Below are 21,382 nucleotides of genomic sequence, written 5' to 3' on the forward strand. Positions count from 1 at the left end.
GTCATAGCTGGGAACTCCTGTCTTTTAATATAGTTTTTGTCTAGGATGCTGGATTTTTTTTTTAATAAGTAACTGAACTGCAGCTCATTGTCACTTTGGGTATGAGAAAAGTAATTGTGATATCATAGGCAGATATTTTAAGTTGTTTATTGTAAAATTAACAGGACAGTTTTCATCCAGTACAATGGTAGGCACTGGAATCCATTGTCAAGGAATGAAACTAATTAATTATATCAACATTTTTAGTAAGCCGGTTCATAACTCTGTAGTATGTTGGGGTTTTTTCCTTGCCAAATTTGGCTGACATTTGTATGCTGCTTAGCATCTTTAATTCATCACTAACTTCATGCTCTCTTTTGAGGCAGCGAATATGGAAAGCAGGAAAACTGTCACGAGTAGAATGAAAATACATATGATGATAAACCAGGAGCATGTTACTGGTTTAAGATTTTTCTTTTTAAAGATATCTGGTTTGTCTGTTAACATATTTGTTGCAATTTACATTTTGTAGGTGGACTTTTCTGTACATAATTGTAATATATACATTTCACATGCTGTATAATATGCAAATATTCTTGATAACCTTTTTTTGAAAGGTTATTTAGCTAAGGAGCCAAGTACAAGATAAAAAAGAGTTTCTAAAATATTAAAGATATTTCATTTAAAATCAGAACTGCAATACTTTATGGTGTATTGTCAAGTTTCTTAAAAATATTTCATATAATACACTTTATTCTTATTCACTATCTGAATGTAACACTAGCAATCATAATTATTGTGTAAAATCTGTCTTTTCACACTAAGTATTTGAGAATATCTGAAGTTAGGCTTTTCAGAGGTAATGCTGGTTTACATGGTACAAAAGCAAGGCACGGATTATCTCAGGCAGATGTAAATAATTAGGTGATGATTATATATCTTGATGGTGATGATGCTTTTAGTCATGATGTTTCACCGTCTGTGGCTAGGCAACTCACTGAGATTTATCCAGCTTTGATATTGAGCAAACTCTGACAGATTCCAGGGTGATGTATTTAAAAAAAAAAACTTTGTTCTCCTGCAAAAATAGGTTTATGAAGCTTTTGATACTGTAATCTAACAAATATTGAGAGGCTCGTAAAAACAAGTTTCCAGTTCTAAACATAATCGAATGTATATCACGGTGATTGCGGTTGCTGTCGAGCATTGGAGTTGCCTCATTCTCTGTTCGTGCATTTTTCAGTGTGCCTGAGTTGGAGCCGCAGAGCGGTGACCTGAGCTCGGTGAAAGTGTTTTGGAGTTAATGGTGGCAATTGATGGGAATTTAGAACCCAGGCATGAGCAGCTCTGGCAGTTCAATATCTTCCCAGTTACCTCCCATGAATTGATCTTGTTCCATCACTCGCCTGTTATCTTAAGAAGGGACCTGCTCTCTTTGTAAAGTGAGAGAGTGTTCCCTTTTTTATGCAAATAATGATTTTGGCAATTAACAGCGAGAGAACTGAGTACTAATAATTTCCTAGTAGAGGTATAAAAATGGATTCTAAGTTGATATAGGATTAGATTTTGTTTTTACTAGCGAATAGTAATCTAGACAAGCAACAGAAAATGTAAGCTCCCTCACAGTCAGGTTTCAGAACAGTCAGGTTTCTAGTGTACTGGATGATTGAAAAGGTGGCAAGTACAAATGTGTAGTTAAGCCACCAGCTATAGTGTTGTGGCAAACAATTCCGAAGAGAAGATGGGGGGCTGGGAGGGGGTGTGGGTTGCTGTTTTCTTTAATAATCAAATTTCTTAAGCTTGTCTTTTATGTCCAGGTAGTGATGGAGTAAACCATGATTATATTTATAATCATACAGGAATTTCTTTTGAGTCTTAATTCGTGAGCACATAGCTTTTATTATACTTACTGAGTCAATGGTTCCTAGAAATGCAAACATATATTTCATAAACTTTCTGTAAGCTGTATTTATTCCTGTGCTCCGTGTGTGTACAGATACGTGAGCACTTCCTTCAATGCTTTTTTTATGGCAACCATCTTCTCTACTCTTCCTTGTGAATTTGCTCATTGTTACTTTTATGCTTCAGAAAGTTCAGATAACAAGATATTTGATGCTCCGTTGTGGATAAATGTGTTCAAAGACATTGTTTTCTACAGTAAATAAAATTGAAGCTATTGTAGTCCAAAAGATACAGAACTGAGGCACAACCGAATGGTGCCTTAATGGCTGTAACACAGTTTCTAGCCGATTGTGAAATGGAGAGAAATTGTCAATGAAGTAGTGTTGAAATGAATTTTTAAACACAGAAAAGTTTAAAGCTAGAAGTAGAATCGAGAATTCCTGATGAGCCAGATTCCAAGGGTCTTAGATATAGTGGTGAAATTGCCAGACTCTTTGTAAAACAGCAATATTGCCTCTGAGTGTCGACATTGGTCTCATTTGGTGGAGGTGTCTAGGTTTCCTGTTCCCATTTAAAACGTGTTTGCTGCCTCACATATACAAATTAAATTAAAACTCTGACCGTTTAGATTCTGTTCATATGAATATTTGATTATCACTGTAATGTATCTATGGCAGTTTGGTTTTTATTTACATATTCTGTGAGAGTTCATTCTCATTCACTGCGTGGGACATAATAAAAATGAAAATTTTTCTCCATTGTTTTAGATGATCCTGGCTTTTCATATAGACCTTGTCACTTAGCTAAAAGGTGTTTGAGGGTGGGGTTTGGGTAATTTTTTAAATTATTAAAAAACAAACAATTATTTCCATCATTCCAACCCAGATCCCTTAGTTATGATGGGTGGAGAGAAACTCATGGATGGTTTTCTTAAAAGCTTAAGACTATCAAGAAAATACTCATTTTAAGTTAAAAACCACTGTTTCCTATCAGTTAGTACTGGTAAAACAGAGTCTGCAACATGTGGGCAGGAGAGGCCATTAGGTGTGCTCATGATTGAAGTTGTACCTCACGTCTGGGTTTTTAAATTACCACCTGACTAGAAAAACTCAATTCTGATGTCACGTTTGGTGGCTTTTTCCAAAGTAGAACTGTGCTGAATGCAATTGCATATTTCACTCGGTTGTGGTAGTTAAGTAAATAGAAATCAGTTAATATTTACGTTTATTTTATTAGTGACTGACTATCTTAATGGGTTTTTATTATATTCTCACTTTTCCCCAGTGTATCCTGTGTAGCTTTTTGTTTGTATTTTCTTTAGAATGGTGTTGTTTTGCATGTACTAGACAGATAAGCCTAATTTAATTATACCTTACAATGTAACATCTGTAATGCTTTTTCTATATTTGCAATACTACTCAACTTTAATTCCTAGTCATCTGCAGAGGTTTTTTTTTATTTCTTCAATGTGGTTGTATGCGTTTGGACACTTCAGAAATTGGTTGTGACTGCTTTTGAAACACTGTTAAATCATAAACAGTATAAATGGGCTTCATCTGTTTACTTACATTAGGAAAGTAAAATAGTTTTGCTTGAACACTTATTGACAATTTCAGTGTGCTGCCTTAAAATGTGTGTTTGTGGGTTTCACCCCCCGCCCCCCAGTGCCATTTTCTCATTGGATACAAGATGTTTGCAAAAACTAGTATTTTCAGTTTGACTGAATAATGAACTTTTGTTCATATTTCATTTTACATTCCTGTTTTCTACTTTTCCAGCAATAGCAAGTGCAGTCCGCCTGTTTAAGCACATTCAAATGAGTTTTTAGTATTCAAAGAGAAGTAGGTTGAAGAGAACAAATAGAAATAGTGGAAACAACTTACCCCGAAAATGTAGTAAGCCTTTTAAAAGCACCATCTGTACTATAATGAAGAGAAATCTTACCAATTATGTAGAGTTCTGTGCTTTTAAAATGTAGCACCAATACTCCTGATAACTTCTGCAGTTAAGTGAAAAGTGGTGTTTCTTTTTATTGGAAGTTTAGGGAATTAAATGTCAGCAGCAAGCAGTCATGTAGCTGGGTGGTTCTGAATAGGAGAACGTGGGTCTGAGTTCTGTTCTTTTCTTGGTCTGGTAGGTGATACTGGTCACACCAGCTGACTTTTTTGTGACATAGTTTTAGTTCTATCAAATGCATGATTTTGTTATCTCTCCTTCTGATAAAATCCACTGAGATTCATCAGTAAAAATGCTTACACTACTCTTACATTTATGATGCCAATTTTGAGAACTGTTCTGTGTATTTTATTATCACCATAAAGAGAAGACTCTTGAAATGGAATTCCTTATTTTTTCTTTTGGCAGTGTGGGGCTGAAAATACGAGATCTGTAATTCATTTGTGGGGGGCAGTAGGGGGGTTACTTCTTAAGCATTTATTTTTGTCATATAGAGATTACGTAAGACATGAGGCTCACGTTATCCTTGTTTTCTGAGCACTTAATCTGTCAGAGAACCTACTCAGAAAACAAAAAATCCAGATTTGTAGTATCCATACATCATAGTAACCAGATGAATCATTGATAATGTGTCATCACCAAACAAATGAAACCTCACTCAAAAACCTTTTTAATCCCATCTTTCTTGAAAAGACATAGTTCTGATGGCTCCAAGAGCAAGAGTTCTAAAATTTGTTCCAGGAAGCAATTGTTTCGTAGTGCCCGAGCTGCCCCACGTTACCCTCCATAACTAAAGAGAATGAGTTATGGCTGCTCAGCAGGTTGGGATCTGGCTTCTTGTCCATGAATGTGTTGGGTAAGGTTGGCAAAGAATGCCTTCAATGTGAAAGACCATGTCTGGCTGTAGTTTTGAGGGTGGAGGACCTTTTAGTATGGCTGTTTCTATCATAAGGGCTTATGAAGTATTATTCTGACGTCTTTCGCTGTTCTGGATGAGTAGGTGATGGAGGCTTGGCACAATGAAAAGGAGATGGCTTCAGTGGCTGTTGCCAATAATGCGAAGTTCTGATAAAGTTACTTTTCCTGCTGATTACATCAAATCAATTGCTTTTGTCTACTGAGTGTGTCTTTATTCCCCAAGGTTTGTACCATCAGATGAAAAGAAAAAACAAGGCTGTCAACGAGAAAATGAAACGCTAATACAGAGAAGGAAGGACCAGATACAGCCGGGGGGAACTACGGTCAGCGTCACTGTACCTTATCGAGTAGTAGACCAACCTCTGAAACTTATGCCACAAGACTGGTAAAATAAATTTCCTTTTCATAGAATTTCTAAATCAGGAAAAAGCAGAATTTGGAGGGGACCAATAAAATTCTACTGAATTGCATAAGAAGTTAAAATATGGATTTGATCAAGTGTATAGGAGTCTTTTCTTCATATGAAAATATTATTACACTAACCTCCTTAAAATAATTTATTAAGAAATCCAGCACTCTACTTTTTTAACAGTATGAGCAGCACAACTTAATATAAAGTTTGCCTGAAAAGTTTCAGAAATTCAAATAGGAATATTCAGATGAATTTTCCTATTCATGATGCTGTAGTGGACGAGTCATTGAAACGTGGTCTGAGGGAAAAATGCTCCTCTCTTGTCTGCTTTCTGAATGAGATCTATTAGAAAGATAGGTTGGCAGGCCTTCAGCATCTGGCATTCTAACTTTTTTCAATAGTTGAAGAAAGAAGGAAGGAACAGACAGCAGAAAGCAGAGACTAAACTGTGGTTTCAGTACTGAATCAGAGTCATTGAATGCTGGCAGCTGACTTGTGAAGGGAGAGCCCCAGTTGGGGAAAGGGAATTACAGAAGGCTTTTCCTTTGAAGAGAATGCTGGAAACCCATTCTTCAATGCTACAAAAACATTTTTCTTTGAGCAGTAAAATTCTGGAGAAACATCTTTTTGTTATTTGATGTAATGAATTAGGCAACATTTTTACTTATTCCTCAAAAGTGTGAATATTTTAGACATGCAGGGTGAAATTTTTTGTAACTTACAAAGCAGATATTAATGGAGAGGAGTACTTTGAAAAGGTCTTGTTCCTAAATTAATTGTACTCTGTTTTAAGAACTTGAACTAATCAGATATCTGTGGTTTTGAAGCTCTAAATATCACTTTAAATGTTTAATGATCAAACCTAAATGATTCCTAAAGTGCTTCTGACCAAAGAGATGAAGCGGTGTGGGTTTTCAGCTTGATTTATCCGAGGGAGAATCAGATAATAATACCTAGAAATTAACATGTTGCTGCTGGGTTTTTTCTGTTAGCTGTTACAAAACTTGCAACATCATTTTAAATGGCAAAGCTTTAGTCTGTCTTACAAAAATAAACAAACAAGCAAACTCTCCCCCACCAAAAAAACAAACAAACAACAAACCTCCACCTCACCTTTATTATTCTTTTCCATTTGGGTTTGATAGACTATATGATGAACTATAGTTGGGGAACAGATTAGAGAGGTGATTATTTGTTGCAGTAGGCAGGAATCATGGGCAGATGATAAATATTCAAGAAAAAGATAGACCTGATGTGGGAGGACATTTGTTCTCAAAGTGGCTTTCTTTTAATTTTTTTAATATAAAAGCTTCAACTTAATCACAAATTTGTTTTCTTGGACCACAGGTAGTGATTACTTACCCTTACAATAAAAGATGCACTTTGCAACCAGAGTCAGAAATTTAGCAGCTGTCTCTTTTAATAAATTTTTGAGAATTGAGGTTAACAGTGTTCAGAATAAAGGCTTTTAAATTCATACATCTCACATCACAGTGTTAATTGTAAAAGATGATCTCCTAAGTGTTGTGGCACTTTTTAAAAACAAAATACTAATGACCAGCAATAAACATTGACTTCTTAAAAATGTAACATACAAAACAGAGCTACAAGTCCAAAAAAGTCATGTGAAATTTTTCTTGCTTAGCAGAGAAAAAGTAGTTGTGCTGGAGGTGTAGTTGCTAAATATGCTATAATGCTGTTACTGGAGTAAGGAATTATGCTGAAGTATGTTGTCTGTTCAAGAAAACCTGTAATTTAAATGTTCAGGGCCATAAGCATGTCCATCTGTCTGTTTGCAGGGATCGTGTGGTGGCAGTGTTTGTACAGGGTCCTGCTTGGCAGTTCAAAGGCTGGCCTTGGCTCTTGCCAGATGGATCACCTGTGGATATCTTTGCAAAAAGTAAGGGAGTGGTTTTGGTTTTGTTTTTTTAGTGTTTGTGGGTTTATTATTCTGTTTGGATTTTGTGCTGTGTTTATGCATGTGGCAAAGTACTGGAAAAGTGCTGTTGAGCTCAAGTCATTGAGAAGAGGCACTTAGATCTTTGCACAGATAGCAAGTATTAATGTCCCTTCTGCAACAGAATTCTTCTCAGAGCTGTCATGTTTACAAGAAGTTCAGAAATAGCTAGTGTAGAAATTTACTTTCCAAGCTCCTAAAAGAAAAAAAAAAAATAGGTGAAAGACAATGTAATTATAACACTTAATAGATAACAGGTTTACAGACTGTCTTCAGATTTCATTACTACTTTGAACAGTAGTATTTTGCTGAGAAAGCTTTGCAAATATGATCTAGGATCTGAGAAAAACTTGAAAGTTTAGTAAGATACAAATACTTCCAAGTTGTGAGCTAGATGTTACCACTGGTTAGATCTGGAAAGGTTTTTTCAGTTATGAGAGTTATGCCCAGTTGCTTTGACATGTGCTGCACTTTTCTTGCACTCTTCTGACTGTAAGGTGTGTGATAATATCTGAAGAAACTGTCAGCTTCTCTTCTCTGTTGCCTTGTTGTGGATCTGTCTTAGAAAATAAGCTTTTCTTAGTGTCCAGTGGTTTCTGAGCTACAAATTAAAAAGAAAAAAAAAAAATGTACACAAATGCCAAAAAACCCCAACAAACAAACCAAAACCACTTTAGTTCAGTCTGTCACCTTCCAATCATTGTGATGAGGAAACAAGTTTGATCAGGTTTTATGTGTGCACATGTTTGGGATGTGAAGTAGAAGCTGGAAGGAGAATGCTGGTTTGGTAAGGAGCAAGAAAAATAAAACAGTTGGACAGAAGGTTAAGGGTGTGTGTCTGTGAATGAGAAAATAGAATGAGTTGCTTAAGGGGGAATTGAGAGTGAACGAGCCTGAAGGTCAGTGTAAAAGAAAAAAATACACCACAGGAGAGAGCTTAACAAAATAGTCTAATGAAAGAATAAAATAACACTTCAAAATAAAACCAAGGAAAATGCTGTTAAATAGTTAGGGTTGAGCTAGTGGTTACGTGCAAGTTCCTATTTTAAAATTTTATATATATAAATGTATAGAGGGCCACAGGAATTGTTATGACATGCTTTGACATTTTTTAAGTCTTCGCTGTGCCAAAAGATCAAAATCATAACCTGTGTAGTTCAGTCTGAAGGTGTACAAATTCTTATGTTTTTCAAGTGAAAGGAGGACATCTGTTCTGACTTGACTCATAAAGATATATTGAAATGGACTTTTTTTCTTTTTTAGAAATACATTCTGTTGTTTCAAAGTGAGGTATTTTTAAAATCTTTTCCTGATAGGAAAAGCCCTAGAGATACTCTTAATGACAGTGTAAATGGAGAGAGCACAAACAACATCAGTCTGGTTGTATGTGTTTACCTTTTCCTGAAGCTGTTGCTTTGCCCATATTTATAGTCTTCATAAATGTGGTTTCTGGGATCTGTAGCAGTTCATTGTTTCATCTGCAGTTTGCATTTCTTCATATAAGTCACTGGCTCTATAGTGATTAATAAATATTCAAAGCTTATCACCGTTGCTTTGGAAAACAAGCAAGTAGCTTACCACAAAGAATTCCTTAATAAAATTTGTATTGGACCAGAACCTGCCAAATGGTTTTATTTATTCAATTGCTTTTTCACGTAGCATTTTGCTACCTGAGTCTCTACAATTGTTCTCCTTGGTTTTCTTTCCACGTAGTCTGAGTGTTTAATGTTCGCATAGCAAACAAGCTTATTTTTGTATCTGCAAGTGAATGTTTCTGATTACATTTTGAGTGATGTCACTTTAATGAACAAATATTCAATTTTTGAATATCATTTTAAAGGTCTTGCTGCTAGAGCACATTATTGTGCTTTAATACTGATTTGTTTCAGATTCAGAATTGGATTTTCTTCTGCTGAATATCATTTAACCTTAATGCAGAGGCTCTGTCAGGTGTTGATTAATTTTTCTGTAAATGCATAGCCCCAGTATATCTTTATTTGCTTTGTTTGGAGTTACTTTGAAATATACAACATTGTATAACAAAGATAACTTATATGTATTCTCAGTTTTCATTCATAAAGCTAGGAAATGTATCTGACAATGGTACAAGCCAGATGATCACTTCTTTAGATTGTTAATTGAAAAAAAAAAAAGCTAATTTCAGATAGCAGTCTTCTAGAAAGCTCCAAGGTACATCATTTTATAGATTGACCTGGAAAAGGGGACTGATTTTTTTTTTTTTCTTGAATTATTTTTAAATTTATTTGAGCCATTTGGCAAAAATTCTAGGTGGATTTTGCGGAAGAAAAAAAAAATGAAGAGTGTGGTACTGGAAAAGATATGACTGTGGCATTAGAAATAACTAGTTTCCACAATGCATTAAAATGGTTGCTAGATAGGAGTTGTACAAGACTTAAATATGTTGCACTGGTTTATGTCAAAACTATGATTTGGCTAAGAAAATCAAGAAGAATCACAAGAAGATGTTGATACTCCCTGTGTTAATACTTAGGCTTTACATAATTCACATGACGGTACTTCCCAAGAGTTAACATTTTACCGTTTTTAACTGAGCAGTTGATCAGGGAAACTGGCAGTTACTAAATTTCTCAGAATGCTCCACGTAGCGTTTCATGGTTACATTGCCATTCTCTTAGTCTTCTACACACACTTTGAGCAAATAGCCAGGTTTCCTTCTCAATGGTCTTGGAAATTTGTGGGGTTTTGTAAAATTCTTGAACAGTTTAAAGAAACATCTTTGTTTCCCTAAGAAAATATGCTTGAGTTGGCAGTGGTGTTCTGCTATTCTCCTGGAATCTCTGCATCTGGAAATAGAGGCTGCCCTTTCACTTAAACCTGTAATAGCATGAGAGCTTGAATGTGGCCACTGACCACTATATTTAACTCAGTGCCCTTCATTAACGAGTTGACTTTTCTAAGAGATGGGCTCATTAATTTTGTTCTCAGACTCTATTCTGAAAAAAGAGGGGTGTGGTGGAAATTCTCTTTGGCTAATAATTAAACAGTAAAGTCATCATGTTTGTACACTAAATGTTTTCCTGTTTGCTGTAGTTAAAGCTTTTCATCTCAAATATGATGAAGTACGTCTGGATCCAAATGTGCAGAAATGGGATGTAACAGTGTTAGAACTAAGCTACCACAAAAGACACTTGGACAGGCCAGTATTTCTACGCTTCTGGGAAACTTTGGACAGGTATGTTTCCTGCTGAAAATCCTTTATGATCACAGTTTTATGATGTTTGGTGGGAATTAAAAGTTAGAGCAAGAAGAGAATTGTATACAACTTAGACATCTGAATGATGTTTTACCTTGAAAATGCTGCTTGTTTAGATTTTTCCCTGATTATACAGTTAAATATATACCACTATATTCTATTATAAACTATAAATAATCTCCACAGTGTAATGTGCATGGATTTAAAGGAAGGCTAGTTATGATTAATGGATTAGTACCATGACTCCCCACCTCTCTTTAGGCAGAAGGAAAGGAATGGAGAACAAGGTAGGTCGTGTTTAGTTTTCCTTTGTTCCCCCAGTCCCTTGGACTGCAGGTCTGAGCTTGTGAGCTCTCCTTTCCCTCTCCACCTCACTAGATGACAGTCTAGAAGAGGCGAGAAACTACCTTAGGAGACACAAAGTATTACCCTGATGCCCTTGGGTCCACAACCCTGGATAGATGAGGAAAGAAGTCAAAACCGATATGGCACATAATGAGTTTTGGGCTGGTGGTTGTTCTGGATCTTAAAGGCTTTCCAAGGACTTAGCCCTGCCTTGCAGGAGAAGTGAGGGTTGGAGCAGCACCAGCAGCAATGCAAAGAGCAGCGCCACTTCTCGCTCTGCTTCTTTGTGGTTCAGAACCCGCTCTGAGCAGGAAGTTCATCGCAATACATTTTTCTTGTTGTAGAGAATAAATTTTCTTCTTGTGAAGCAGCTGAAGAAATATTGAGGGAAGAAAGAAACCCATGCATTTTGTGAATGTTTGATCTTTTCATGTTGATGGCACAGCAAACTGCTTGAATGGTTGAGTGAACTTACAAAGAGAAAAATCCTATGGGAATTGCCAAAATAATTCTAAGCATCAAACTTTCTATGGCTTGTTATTTAAAAGTCTCAGCTAAACTATATATCTGAATTCCCAGAATGAACTAGAGTTATCTTTAAAAGAGTCTTCCAATGTTGGAAGCCGTGTGATGCTGTGGAAAACATGAATTTTCTTCAAAGCAAAGGCTTTACCTGACTGTCTTTTAGTGAGACAAATACTGTGCATAATACAGAGCTACATGGCATATAAGACATAGCATCTTTTTGGCAACTTGCTAATTCTCTAGCAGTTTTGTTTAAGCAAAGTCCGTGCATATTATTCCTGAGAGTAAAATTTCTATAAATACCAAAGAGTAGTAATGTTGTCTTCTGTTAATTTTTTTTCAGGTATATGGTGAAGCACAAATCTCACTTGAGATTCTGAATCCTTCAGCTGCCATTTATTTCCTGAAGTTTGGATTGAGAAAAGTGAAAGAGGCTCCAGTTTGGAGACCAGGGCTCGCACTATATGATGTGTCAAGAACTTCAAAATGAAGAAGGGTTACAGTTTAAACTTTTTATAAAATCTTGTTTGGATGCTTCATGCTATGGCAGGTTGATACCTGTTGTTATTCAAAAGCAAAGGGGTTTTGCTTAAAACTATTTTTTTAATGTTGTTAGCCTTCTAGTCTGCAATCCAAATTGTATATTTTGATAGCAGCAGTTTCTTCTCTGTTTTGTTAAATTAGCCACATTTTTAAATAATGTGTTTTGTTCCTTATTAGAAAATAGATTGATCTTCACTGCAGGTTACAAATGTGTGTGTGCGTGTGCGCATGTGCACACGTGTGTGTATATATGTGTGTGTGTGTCTATATATATAATGTATAAAAAATTAGACACACTTATGCACACATAGGTGTTACCAGGCTTTCTAAACCACTTAGCTTCTCAGCTTAGTTTGGTTTTCTTTGCTTTTTGTTTCACTTACTGAAAATATTTTGTTGTGAATGATATTACATTTTAGTCAATAGGACTTGCAAACTGAGCGAAGTGAAAACTGTTTTGGATAAATCAAAATGTCAACCTGTATATGTATATTCTGTCAGTCTTGAAAAAGGGAAGAAGAAAAATCTAGAAACACTTTTTTGGATTTGTAATGTCCCAGTTTACTAAATCTTTAAACTTTATTATAGGGATACCTTCAAGTCATGTTACCTTTAAATTGCCATTCTCCACACAAGGTCTCTTTATTTAAACTGAAAGTGTGCATGTGTACATTCCCATCTATCAGAATACCTTTGCATATGAGTATAAATGTTACTTAGATTAAACAATGAATAGAGAAGGAGAGAGTTTGGATTTTTTTTTCCTGAAACAGCCACCACAAGGAATAAATATCTTTAACTTCTTGGCATTTATACCTCTGATACTGCCTCTAATATTGTTTTCTTGTGACAAAAGTAGCCCAGACTATGTTTACAGGAGTTGTAATTTTCTGAGATGGGTGGCTAATGTGGCCTCCTAACAGTCCTGCATGGGAAAGGAAAACGAACCTGCTCCACTTACCAAAGAACAGATGTGCTTGGTCTGCAGTATAACCGAGGCCAGAAGACCCTGGTATTTGTATGAATCTATGGTATCTCTGTGTCTGTTTAATAACATTAAGTTGCTGTCGCATACCAGTGGATGTAGAGAATGATCAAATACTGTAACACCTGCATGGATTTTTTTCTGGGATAGAATTGTGTTTATATTCCTGTTCTTGAAATTCCAAACCTTGTTTTTTTAATATACTTTACATTTAAGGTTTGACAAAAGTAAAATGTTCTATGTATTCTTCTTTAGTTTTGCTTTTTATTTGATGTTACCTTCATTTTTAATAAAATCAGAAGGCACATCTCCTTAAGAGGTTTTTAAAACTGTCTTAAAGTTCTGAGGACTGTGAGGTCTGACTTTTCATTAAATCTTTCCATCTCTACTGTATTGAGACTATTATTTTTAAGTGGTCCTAATGGAAATGACAAAAAAGGCACAGTGACTCCAAGATTAGAATTTGGCACTGAATTTTTGAATGGGTTCTGTGAAGTAACTAAGAAGAGGAGGCAATACAGAACTACTGGAAGTTCTCCTATTTGTATGGGCAGTTGGTCAGTACCAAATGACTGTTTTCCCACAAGACTTAAAGCTATTGTAAATGTGTCTGTGTCATACATGAGTGAGCTAAAACATTCAATACTTTGTTTTAACCTGTGCTATAATTGGAACAGCAGTAATGGCTATAAACACAGCAATCGCTACTGTGAGGAACTGGTTCAATTTAGGGTTCATTACTGCTGCCTCAAATATTGGGGTGTCTTCTATGATTTTTTAATTCTGAAACATTTCCAATTAGAAGTGTAGTTATTATTCAGACTCAATCAGTACTTCATGGCTGATTTGGTTTTAAAGAGACTTAATGGGCAGCAAACTTAAAAAGCAAATTCTGAAGAAATGTGTGCTTCATATGCACTAGGATATACAGACTACACAGTGGTCTTAAAATAAGCAAACTCCAATTATTTTTAATCTGTCCTGTATTTCACTTGTGTTTTAAATGTATGTGTAATCCCAAGTTCGGTATGATATACAGGAGATGGCTTGATTTAGATGTAAAATTATATATATATTGTGAGTAACTCCTCTGAAGCTAGTGAACTTACGTGGATGTGACATTGGCAGAAGAGCAAAATCCATTAAGTCTTTGTATGAACTGTGCCATTTTTTAGGGATTGAGCACAGGCTTTTAACATCTTAGAGTTTTGTACTTGGAAGCAATTTACGACACAAGTTGTAAAATATGTATTTGTGAAGGAGCTGGCACCTGATTGTGCATATATTTGTCAGTCATAAAAGTAGTGATGTTTATAAAATGAGCCATTTTGCAATCAGATTCCTGCTGACATTATTGGAAGTTTAATTAGGCTGTCAAAATAGCATTCCTGCTGCCTTCATAAATAGCTGCACATAGATTATGAAACTACTTGGACTTAAAAATTTAGCCTTACAGCAGCATTTTGCAACACAGCTGGAATTTTAGACACTTATGCTTAATGTATCTACAAGTTAATGTAGATACAAGTTAATGTAGATACGAAGAACTGGGAAAGCTGGAGGATCAGACATCTGTTTTAGTGAGCTGCATTCTTATTGTTGAGCAAATCTGATGCACTACTTAAAGGTGTATAAAGTGTGTAAATTGTACTCAATTAAAATGTGTAACTAAAACTGAGCTACTTCACTGACTGTAGTTTATTGAACAGTAGAATGATACTAGCATGGGGATTAGATATCAAATTGGCTGTTTCTGTTTTCATCTTAAGTGTTGTAACTACACCGTTTCATAAGTACAAGATGAATGAGATGAAACAAGATAAAACAGGGTGAAAACTGCTTTGAAGTCTGCTATTGTGCTCCCATCCTGTCAGCAGGTGATTGTTTCTTTTAGTAGCAAGGTTATAGGGGCCAGTAGATATATCTGAAGTAATGATTTTATATTAAAAACTAAAATACCTATGATTTATACTGTTTGAGCTTTCTGAGTACTACCCTGAACAAAACAGACCAAGGGTGAATTTTTGTAAGGTAAAGTAGGGCAACCACAGGGACTTGCATACCTGCAGAAATTGCAGATCAGCACCCTCAACTGAGTAGGCTCAGCTACTTAGTTATTACCTGGAATATTTTCTTGCAAGTTAGTTTCACAAATAGGTACTTAAGTCATTGCTTGAGCTAGACAATTTATAGAACTGTTCTGCAATGCTGTAAACCTTTTTATTTCTGAATACAGAAGAAAATGTAGATAACAGATTGTGTGTTAAGTTGCCCTTGATCTGAAGTTGAACTATTATGTGGTATTTGACAGATAAGCCTATATCAGAACAGCAAATTTGTTTTTGGCTGTCATTTGATATGCAGTTGGTGTATAAAATATTGCCGTGCTCTGCAGGGACCTGCAACTGTAACTTTTATTAGTACAGCTTTCATTCTTCTGTTGATGAAATATGCACTTAGTTGCTAATTCTTACAAACACTATATGAAAATTAAAAAAAAAAAGCTGGTCAAAATTAATGACTTAGTGATTTTAAAATTTAATGTCATGAATGCATTTTAATTCAAAAGCCATAACTAATGCTAAGTACTTTATTAGAGCAATGTGTTCATGAAAAATTAAAATCCCTGCCTGAAGAAACTGTTGGCCAAGTAGGTTACAGTTCAGATAATCTGTGGAAAAATGTGCCATAAGCTGGAATCTCTAAATGTCATATTCTGAGTTGCTCATTTGTTACTTAACTTATTTTTCTGAAGAGAGATGGCAGATCCACTTTTGTTTTCGGAACAGTTACATACTTCAGTAGCGATTGTGTAGTTCACCTCTTTTAGTTTGGTTTTACCATAAGACTGTTAACACAATACAGCAATTCTGAAGCCGTGATTGAAAATGCATCACTTAGAGTATGAAGTTGTTTAAATGGAGCTTATACGCTTGACAAAGATAATGATGGTTTCTTAATAGAGCTATGACCCAGTAACATCATGTCCATTGTTCGGCTGTTACTGACTTGTCTGTAGATCGTTCTTGTCAGTGGTGATGCTGTCGTAGATGGCAAGTTTGAAAAAAATGAATTTAATTAAGCAAACTTTGTTGGTAGGTAGTCATCAGTGACAGGCTGTGTATCCAAACTGATTTACTATGTTAATTTTTCTTTAAACAAAAAATTTGTAGTTTTTAAAATGCAAATGCAAAGAACCATCTCACATCCTTGAAACTTTATTGCAGACTAGTTCAGGTGTAAACCCGAAAGATATGGGGTGGTACAAAAAAATCTGTAAGAAAAATATCTTGGTTTATGTTTTTTATTTGCATCTGTAAATTCTTTTTCTATAGTCTGTTTTATTTCAAATTCAGAAAAGCTGGTTACTTGCTTCACAAGGTTCCTGCGTGTATCATTGGAAACTGTCAGAAGTAAGTCTTTAGCAGCAGTTCCTTGGAGGTTTGGTTAAATAAGTTCATAAAATATAAATTTTGGCCGGATTGTGTCAGTGGGCCCAAATTTTAACAGTGGTTTTGAAGGTTCAAGTTAAAATGAAATCTTCTAAGAACACAATGGGGACAGCCACTACTGACTGAAAGGAGAAGACAAACTTCTCATGAGGTTAAGCCTTTAAACTCTCACCTAACTCTCAAACTTGGGCTTAATGAGTGTTTTGATAAATCTTAAATTTTTTTTTTAGATGTCTTGCCACTTGACCTGTTATTTAAGATCTGGACAGTATTATTGACATTTTAATGGAGTTAATTATTAAATCTTAACTCAAGTCCAACTTTTGAAAATTCTTAGCAAAAATACCTTGAGGAGGTGGGATGTCCTAAATGCAATAGTCAACTTAGCCATGAAAGAAGAAACAAAAGAAAGCATGTTTCTCTTGTTCCTGTCAATGAAGACCAACCTGTAGTTCCATAATAGTGGATTTTTGTCGGTGAAATAGGACGTATAAAATACTTTAAAGAAATTGCTTCTAATTTTTTACTTGTTCCTGCCTTATTGAAGTCCTATCCAGGAGACCCATCTAGCCTGTTATGTTCTTTCATCTCCCAGATTGGGACTGTTCCCAAACCTGCAAGCTGAGGACCTCAGCACACATCCATGAATTATTCCTCTTCCCCATCTTCACCAGTACATAGTGTGGCAGTAGAAGCACAAGAAACACAAGCTTCTGCCTATTACATATCAGAGAGTGTTTAGAAACTCATAACAAACCAACCCACCAACAAACAAACAAAACCAAAACAGACCCCAACAACCAAACCCAAACACGAAAACATGCATGCAGGTATGAACTGCTGAATACTTCATTGTGCATCTTTTCTAGTTAGTTTTGACCTGTAGTAATGAAGCTTTGAGATTTTGAACATAAAAGTATTGAGAGCTTACTAATGATTCTAATAATCTACGTATATAGTTATTCTCCAAGGATCTTAAACTGTAGATTTCTCCCTGATACTGCAGGTAAGTATTAGGAGCAGAATGGTGAATGATTACCCTGAGCTCCACCAAGTTGAGTCAGTCTTTAACCTGAGACTGAATGAAAACTGAACAGTTACCTGTTCGGCAACTGGCAAATGATTCGGGGAGCACCACACTAGTTTTGTTATTGATTTTGTGAGGGACAGATCTAGTGTAACAAAATTATGAGCAGGGAAGAAACCAAAAAATTGGTAGTTGTTCTTCAGATGCTATTCAACAGTAATAGAGCTATTACAATTTCATAACAACTGTGGGGTGACCACAGCAATTAATACTAATGCCAAGGGCAGAAAGTGTGGATTTGATTGTTTTCTAGCGCCATAAGTTACGGATAAATTTTGCAGCATGCCCTTAAAAAGTGCAGATGGTAATAGAAAAAGATAATGTAACTGAATGGTACCTCACCAACTGCCTTTTTGTATGTAGTGAAACATCTTAGCTGACCACTCCCTCCATTCCAGCGTTCCTGCTCATCATCACTGCAGTGAGATGGTCTTTTATGTATTCAACTTCCCTGTTTTGTGGAGGTTGTCTTGGTTGTCTGCCAGGTGTTCTTCATTCTGGTATTTTTGGGAATGGCTGTCATGGTTTTCTTGATGCTAACATGTTACTGAAGGTATGTCTGCAGGTTTTAAAAAGATACAATCCAAATGAAAGGAATAAAATTATTTAGCAGCGCTCCACTTGTTTGTATGACAGATATCACTGCTGAAGATGCTGCGAATAACACAGGCATTAGAGTGGAAGATGAATTTATTTACTTTAGAATGTCATGTATAGCCACTCTGGTAGGTAATTTCAGCCATTGACCCAAACATTTAAATTCACATGTTGCATCTTGTGTGAAACATGGGTTGCAGGAGAGGGGAACTTTTTATTCTGTAATAAAACCTGTATGAAAGAGCCTCTGTTTTATGCATGATGGAAGCAATTAGTCTGGTTGCTGAAAAGTTGCTAAAAAGGGAATAATGGGATTAAAGATTTAACCAACAGAACAAACACCCTCAAACATAGAAAGTCTTCCTAAACTGACATTACTGAACCGAAATACAACAATTCACTGTGAAGTCTGTGTAGAAGAAACTTATTTCTATGTTCAATGGATTAATGCTCCAAATTAGCTTCCCAGTAATCTTGTTTTAGCTTTATCAAATTGAATGATCTGTAAATTCGCTCGATATAAAATCTCTCTCAAATTTGATTAATTTTCACTTTTAGTCAATCTTGATTTTTCTGACTTTGGTCAGTACCTGTTCTGGTTATTTAGCCTTTTCTTTTCCCCAAGTATCACAGCAGCTGGTTGATCTTGTAAGTATAAAATTAAGTGCAAAATTACAGTTAATTTTGTGTTAATAATCATGTATTTACATTCATGTTATTATTCCCCTAAGAAGAAATATGCATCCCTCATGATTCATGTTGTAATTTCTTACAACATTACTTTTGTAATGTGTGGAAATTAAAGTGCAGTGCTCTCCATATGTTGAATATTTTTTTCAGAACAAATTTTACATTTGGACATGCAACAGGAGACAATCAATATGGTAACTAAGCTACATAAGAAATTACGGGAAAGGAAGACTCTGCATTGAGTAATTTACCTCTCGAGAGACTTATTTTTACACTGATGCATCCTGAAGAGTGCTGTGTTCTCTGGGCATTTTCAAAATCAAGAAATAGCCTTTGAGAACTTTAGCAGAAGAAAATCTGACAAATCTGCTAAATGCATTGAATATGTCAGAGATTGATCCGTTTAAGGGAAGATGGTCCTGAAGTGTCACACAGGTATCTTCAGAACATACTCATCTCTCACACAGTCTGTAAGTCAAAATGGTAATAAAATCACCATTGCTAATTCAAGAATTCTCTGTGCATCATATTGTGCAACATATTTTTTAATGTGTTTCTTATATTCTGGAATTGTGATTTATACTGTTATTTCTGGGATTAATGCCTTCAGATGTGTTACCACTCACATCAGGGAAGGGGGCAAGTTTTTCTAACTTATTTTCTGTTGCAACAAGAAAACATTGATTGCGGGTGGTAGTGCATCTGGGAAGAGATGCCTAATAGAAAATGGAAAAAATAAGTGGATCATGCTCAGTGTTTAATAATTGTGTTTTCAGGGCACAATAATACAAATGCATATTAAATCGTCATTCCTACATTATCCTAACCTGTAGCAAAGTTCTTATATCCTGTCACAGCAATTACCTCCAGTTGTTTTCTCAGTCTCCTGAGTCTGTCTTCTGTATTGCAATACCTGCCCACTTTTTGTTTCTGTAAAAATAATTCAGCTAACCACAATAATGCTAGCCTTGCAAACAGTCATTGACCATATCATATCCATGACAAATATTTTTAATAGCAATAAAACATCAGATAAAGTGTATATATGAAATACACAGATAAATGTCTGGTTTTCTTTAATGCAGCTCTTAATGTTCCATGCCACACTTGGCAGTGCCGTGTATGCCACTGTTTGCAGACTGAGAGACTCCTCAAAACCCAGCAATAACCTTAGTTTTTCACAAGGCAGAGAAATGGGGTTCTGTTGTATCTTAAAATGATAGAACAATTCAGGTTGGAAGGGACCTCAGGCAGTGATCTAGTCCAATGTCCTGCTCAGGGCCAAAAGGAAATTCAGTCAACTTGGAAACACATATCGTCATCTTAACACAAATCACAGAGCTAAGGAACAATGAAGTGCAGAAATGTGTGAAGTACTTTTTACAAGTCTGAATGGTGTAATATGTGCTTAATTTCTTCTTTTTTTTTTTTTTCCGTAACTAGAAAACCACAAATCACTTTCAAGATCATAACTTCTACAAAATGTAAGAAGATTAAAATTATACATTTCTCATTCAAAATCTATACGCAGCTTCATAAGCTGTTTCAAACAATTCTGATCATGTTCAGCTGTTCCAGTCCGTTGCACATTCAAATTGTGTATTTCTTTCTCTATTGGAATTTACAAGCTCAAACAATTTCCTTATTATGTTTCCTGAGATGTAAAGGATATCGGGAAAATCTGCATACATCAAAACAGAACAGAAGCAATGACATATATATTGGGGTGTTTTTCCCGTCACCTCCAAGAGCTATTTCTGCTTTGCTGGTCTGGATCCTTCACGTTTTGCAGCATATAAAGCCTCCTGCTCTTAACTTCTCCTCCTGTAAGGCTAACTCTGAAGTTTTACATCAACAACTCTGCTTTTCAGCAATGGAGTTGTAACGTTTGGCTTTCAAGCCAGCGATTTATTTCTCCCTCAGTTAGGGGTCTGTGGTGCTTCCTGGGCTTACCCCCTTATCACTTTCCACTAGGTTCTAGACTCTGCAGTGTTCCCCTGTTGCGGGGAGAAGGGCGGGCGGAGGGGAGGGCAGCGCTGGGACAAAGCGCTGGGGTCAGGCAGAGTCAGGAGCACTGGAGTCACATTTCTATAGTGGCTGCGAGCAATCATCATTTAGCTCAGCTTAACTTTCTGCTTTAACTGAGCCTGACTTCTTGTTTGTTTTGCCATGGTTTTTGGCTCTGGAGGTGAGAAAAAGTGACATGTAGTTTCTCTATTACCCAAAATGTCAGAAAAAGTCTATGTGGGAACTTTCAGATTAAGATTTACGGGCAAAAAATGATACAACTTTTTCATCATGTCATTTCCTTGATTAGAATGTGCAAATGAAACAATCTTAATGAAGTGGTTGTGTTACTCAGGTGACTATTGGGGCTTTCTCCTTCGGCTGACCCCGCAAAACCCTCATCAAGGTCATGAGGTGAACTGACACAGCTTTTAGTTTAGCTGAGTATATAATAAAGACAGCAGGTTTTCTACTATTGGAAACTGATCACAATGTAAAAAAAAAAAAAAAAAGCATTTTAAAGTTAGGAAAAAGTTGTAAGTTCACAGCTGTGACTGAGAAAACAGCTGCTTGCATTGGGCCAGATTTGCTTTGCATCAGCAAAGCCATAACAGCATTGATATAAACGATATTATAAAGTATCTATTTTGAGATGGACTACTTTGCATCTTTAAATTTTCTATAAATTCATTGCTTTTAGCCAATGTCACCAGTGTTTAATATCTTCTTTGCCTTCCTGTGAAGGCAGCAAATCCAAACATTGTATCTTATGCTTGAAAGGCAAAAATTCAT

General features: G+C 35.8%; 1 protein-coding gene across 1 annotated transcript in view; it reads left to right on the forward strand.

Moving 5' to 3' along the window:
* Nucleotides 1-19,096, forward strand: part of CDC73 (cell division cycle 73) — a 110,754-nt gene extending 91,658 nt beyond the window's left edge. Inside the window, exons 14-17 of the mRNA XM_065842223.2 lie at nucleotides 4,979-5,140; nucleotides 6,967-7,067; nucleotides 10,197-10,338; nucleotides 11,573-19,096. Coding sequence (XP_065698295.1) covers nucleotides 4,979-5,140; nucleotides 6,967-7,067; nucleotides 10,197-10,338; nucleotides 11,573-11,609 — 442 coding nt within the window. The 3' untranslated portion in view covers nucleotides 11,610-19,096. The remainder of the gene's footprint in view (nucleotides 1-4,978; nucleotides 5,141-6,966; nucleotides 7,068-10,196; nucleotides 10,339-11,572) is intronic.
* Nucleotides 19,097-21,382: the final 2,286 nt, after the last annotated feature.

Source organism: Patagioenas fasciata, chromosome 6, assembly GCF_037038585.1.
Source record: "Patagioenas fasciata isolate bPatFas1 chromosome 6, bPatFas1.hap1, whole genome shotgun sequence".
Lineage (NCBI taxonomy): Eukaryota > Metazoa > Chordata > Aves > Columbiformes > Columbidae > Patagioenas > Patagioenas fasciata.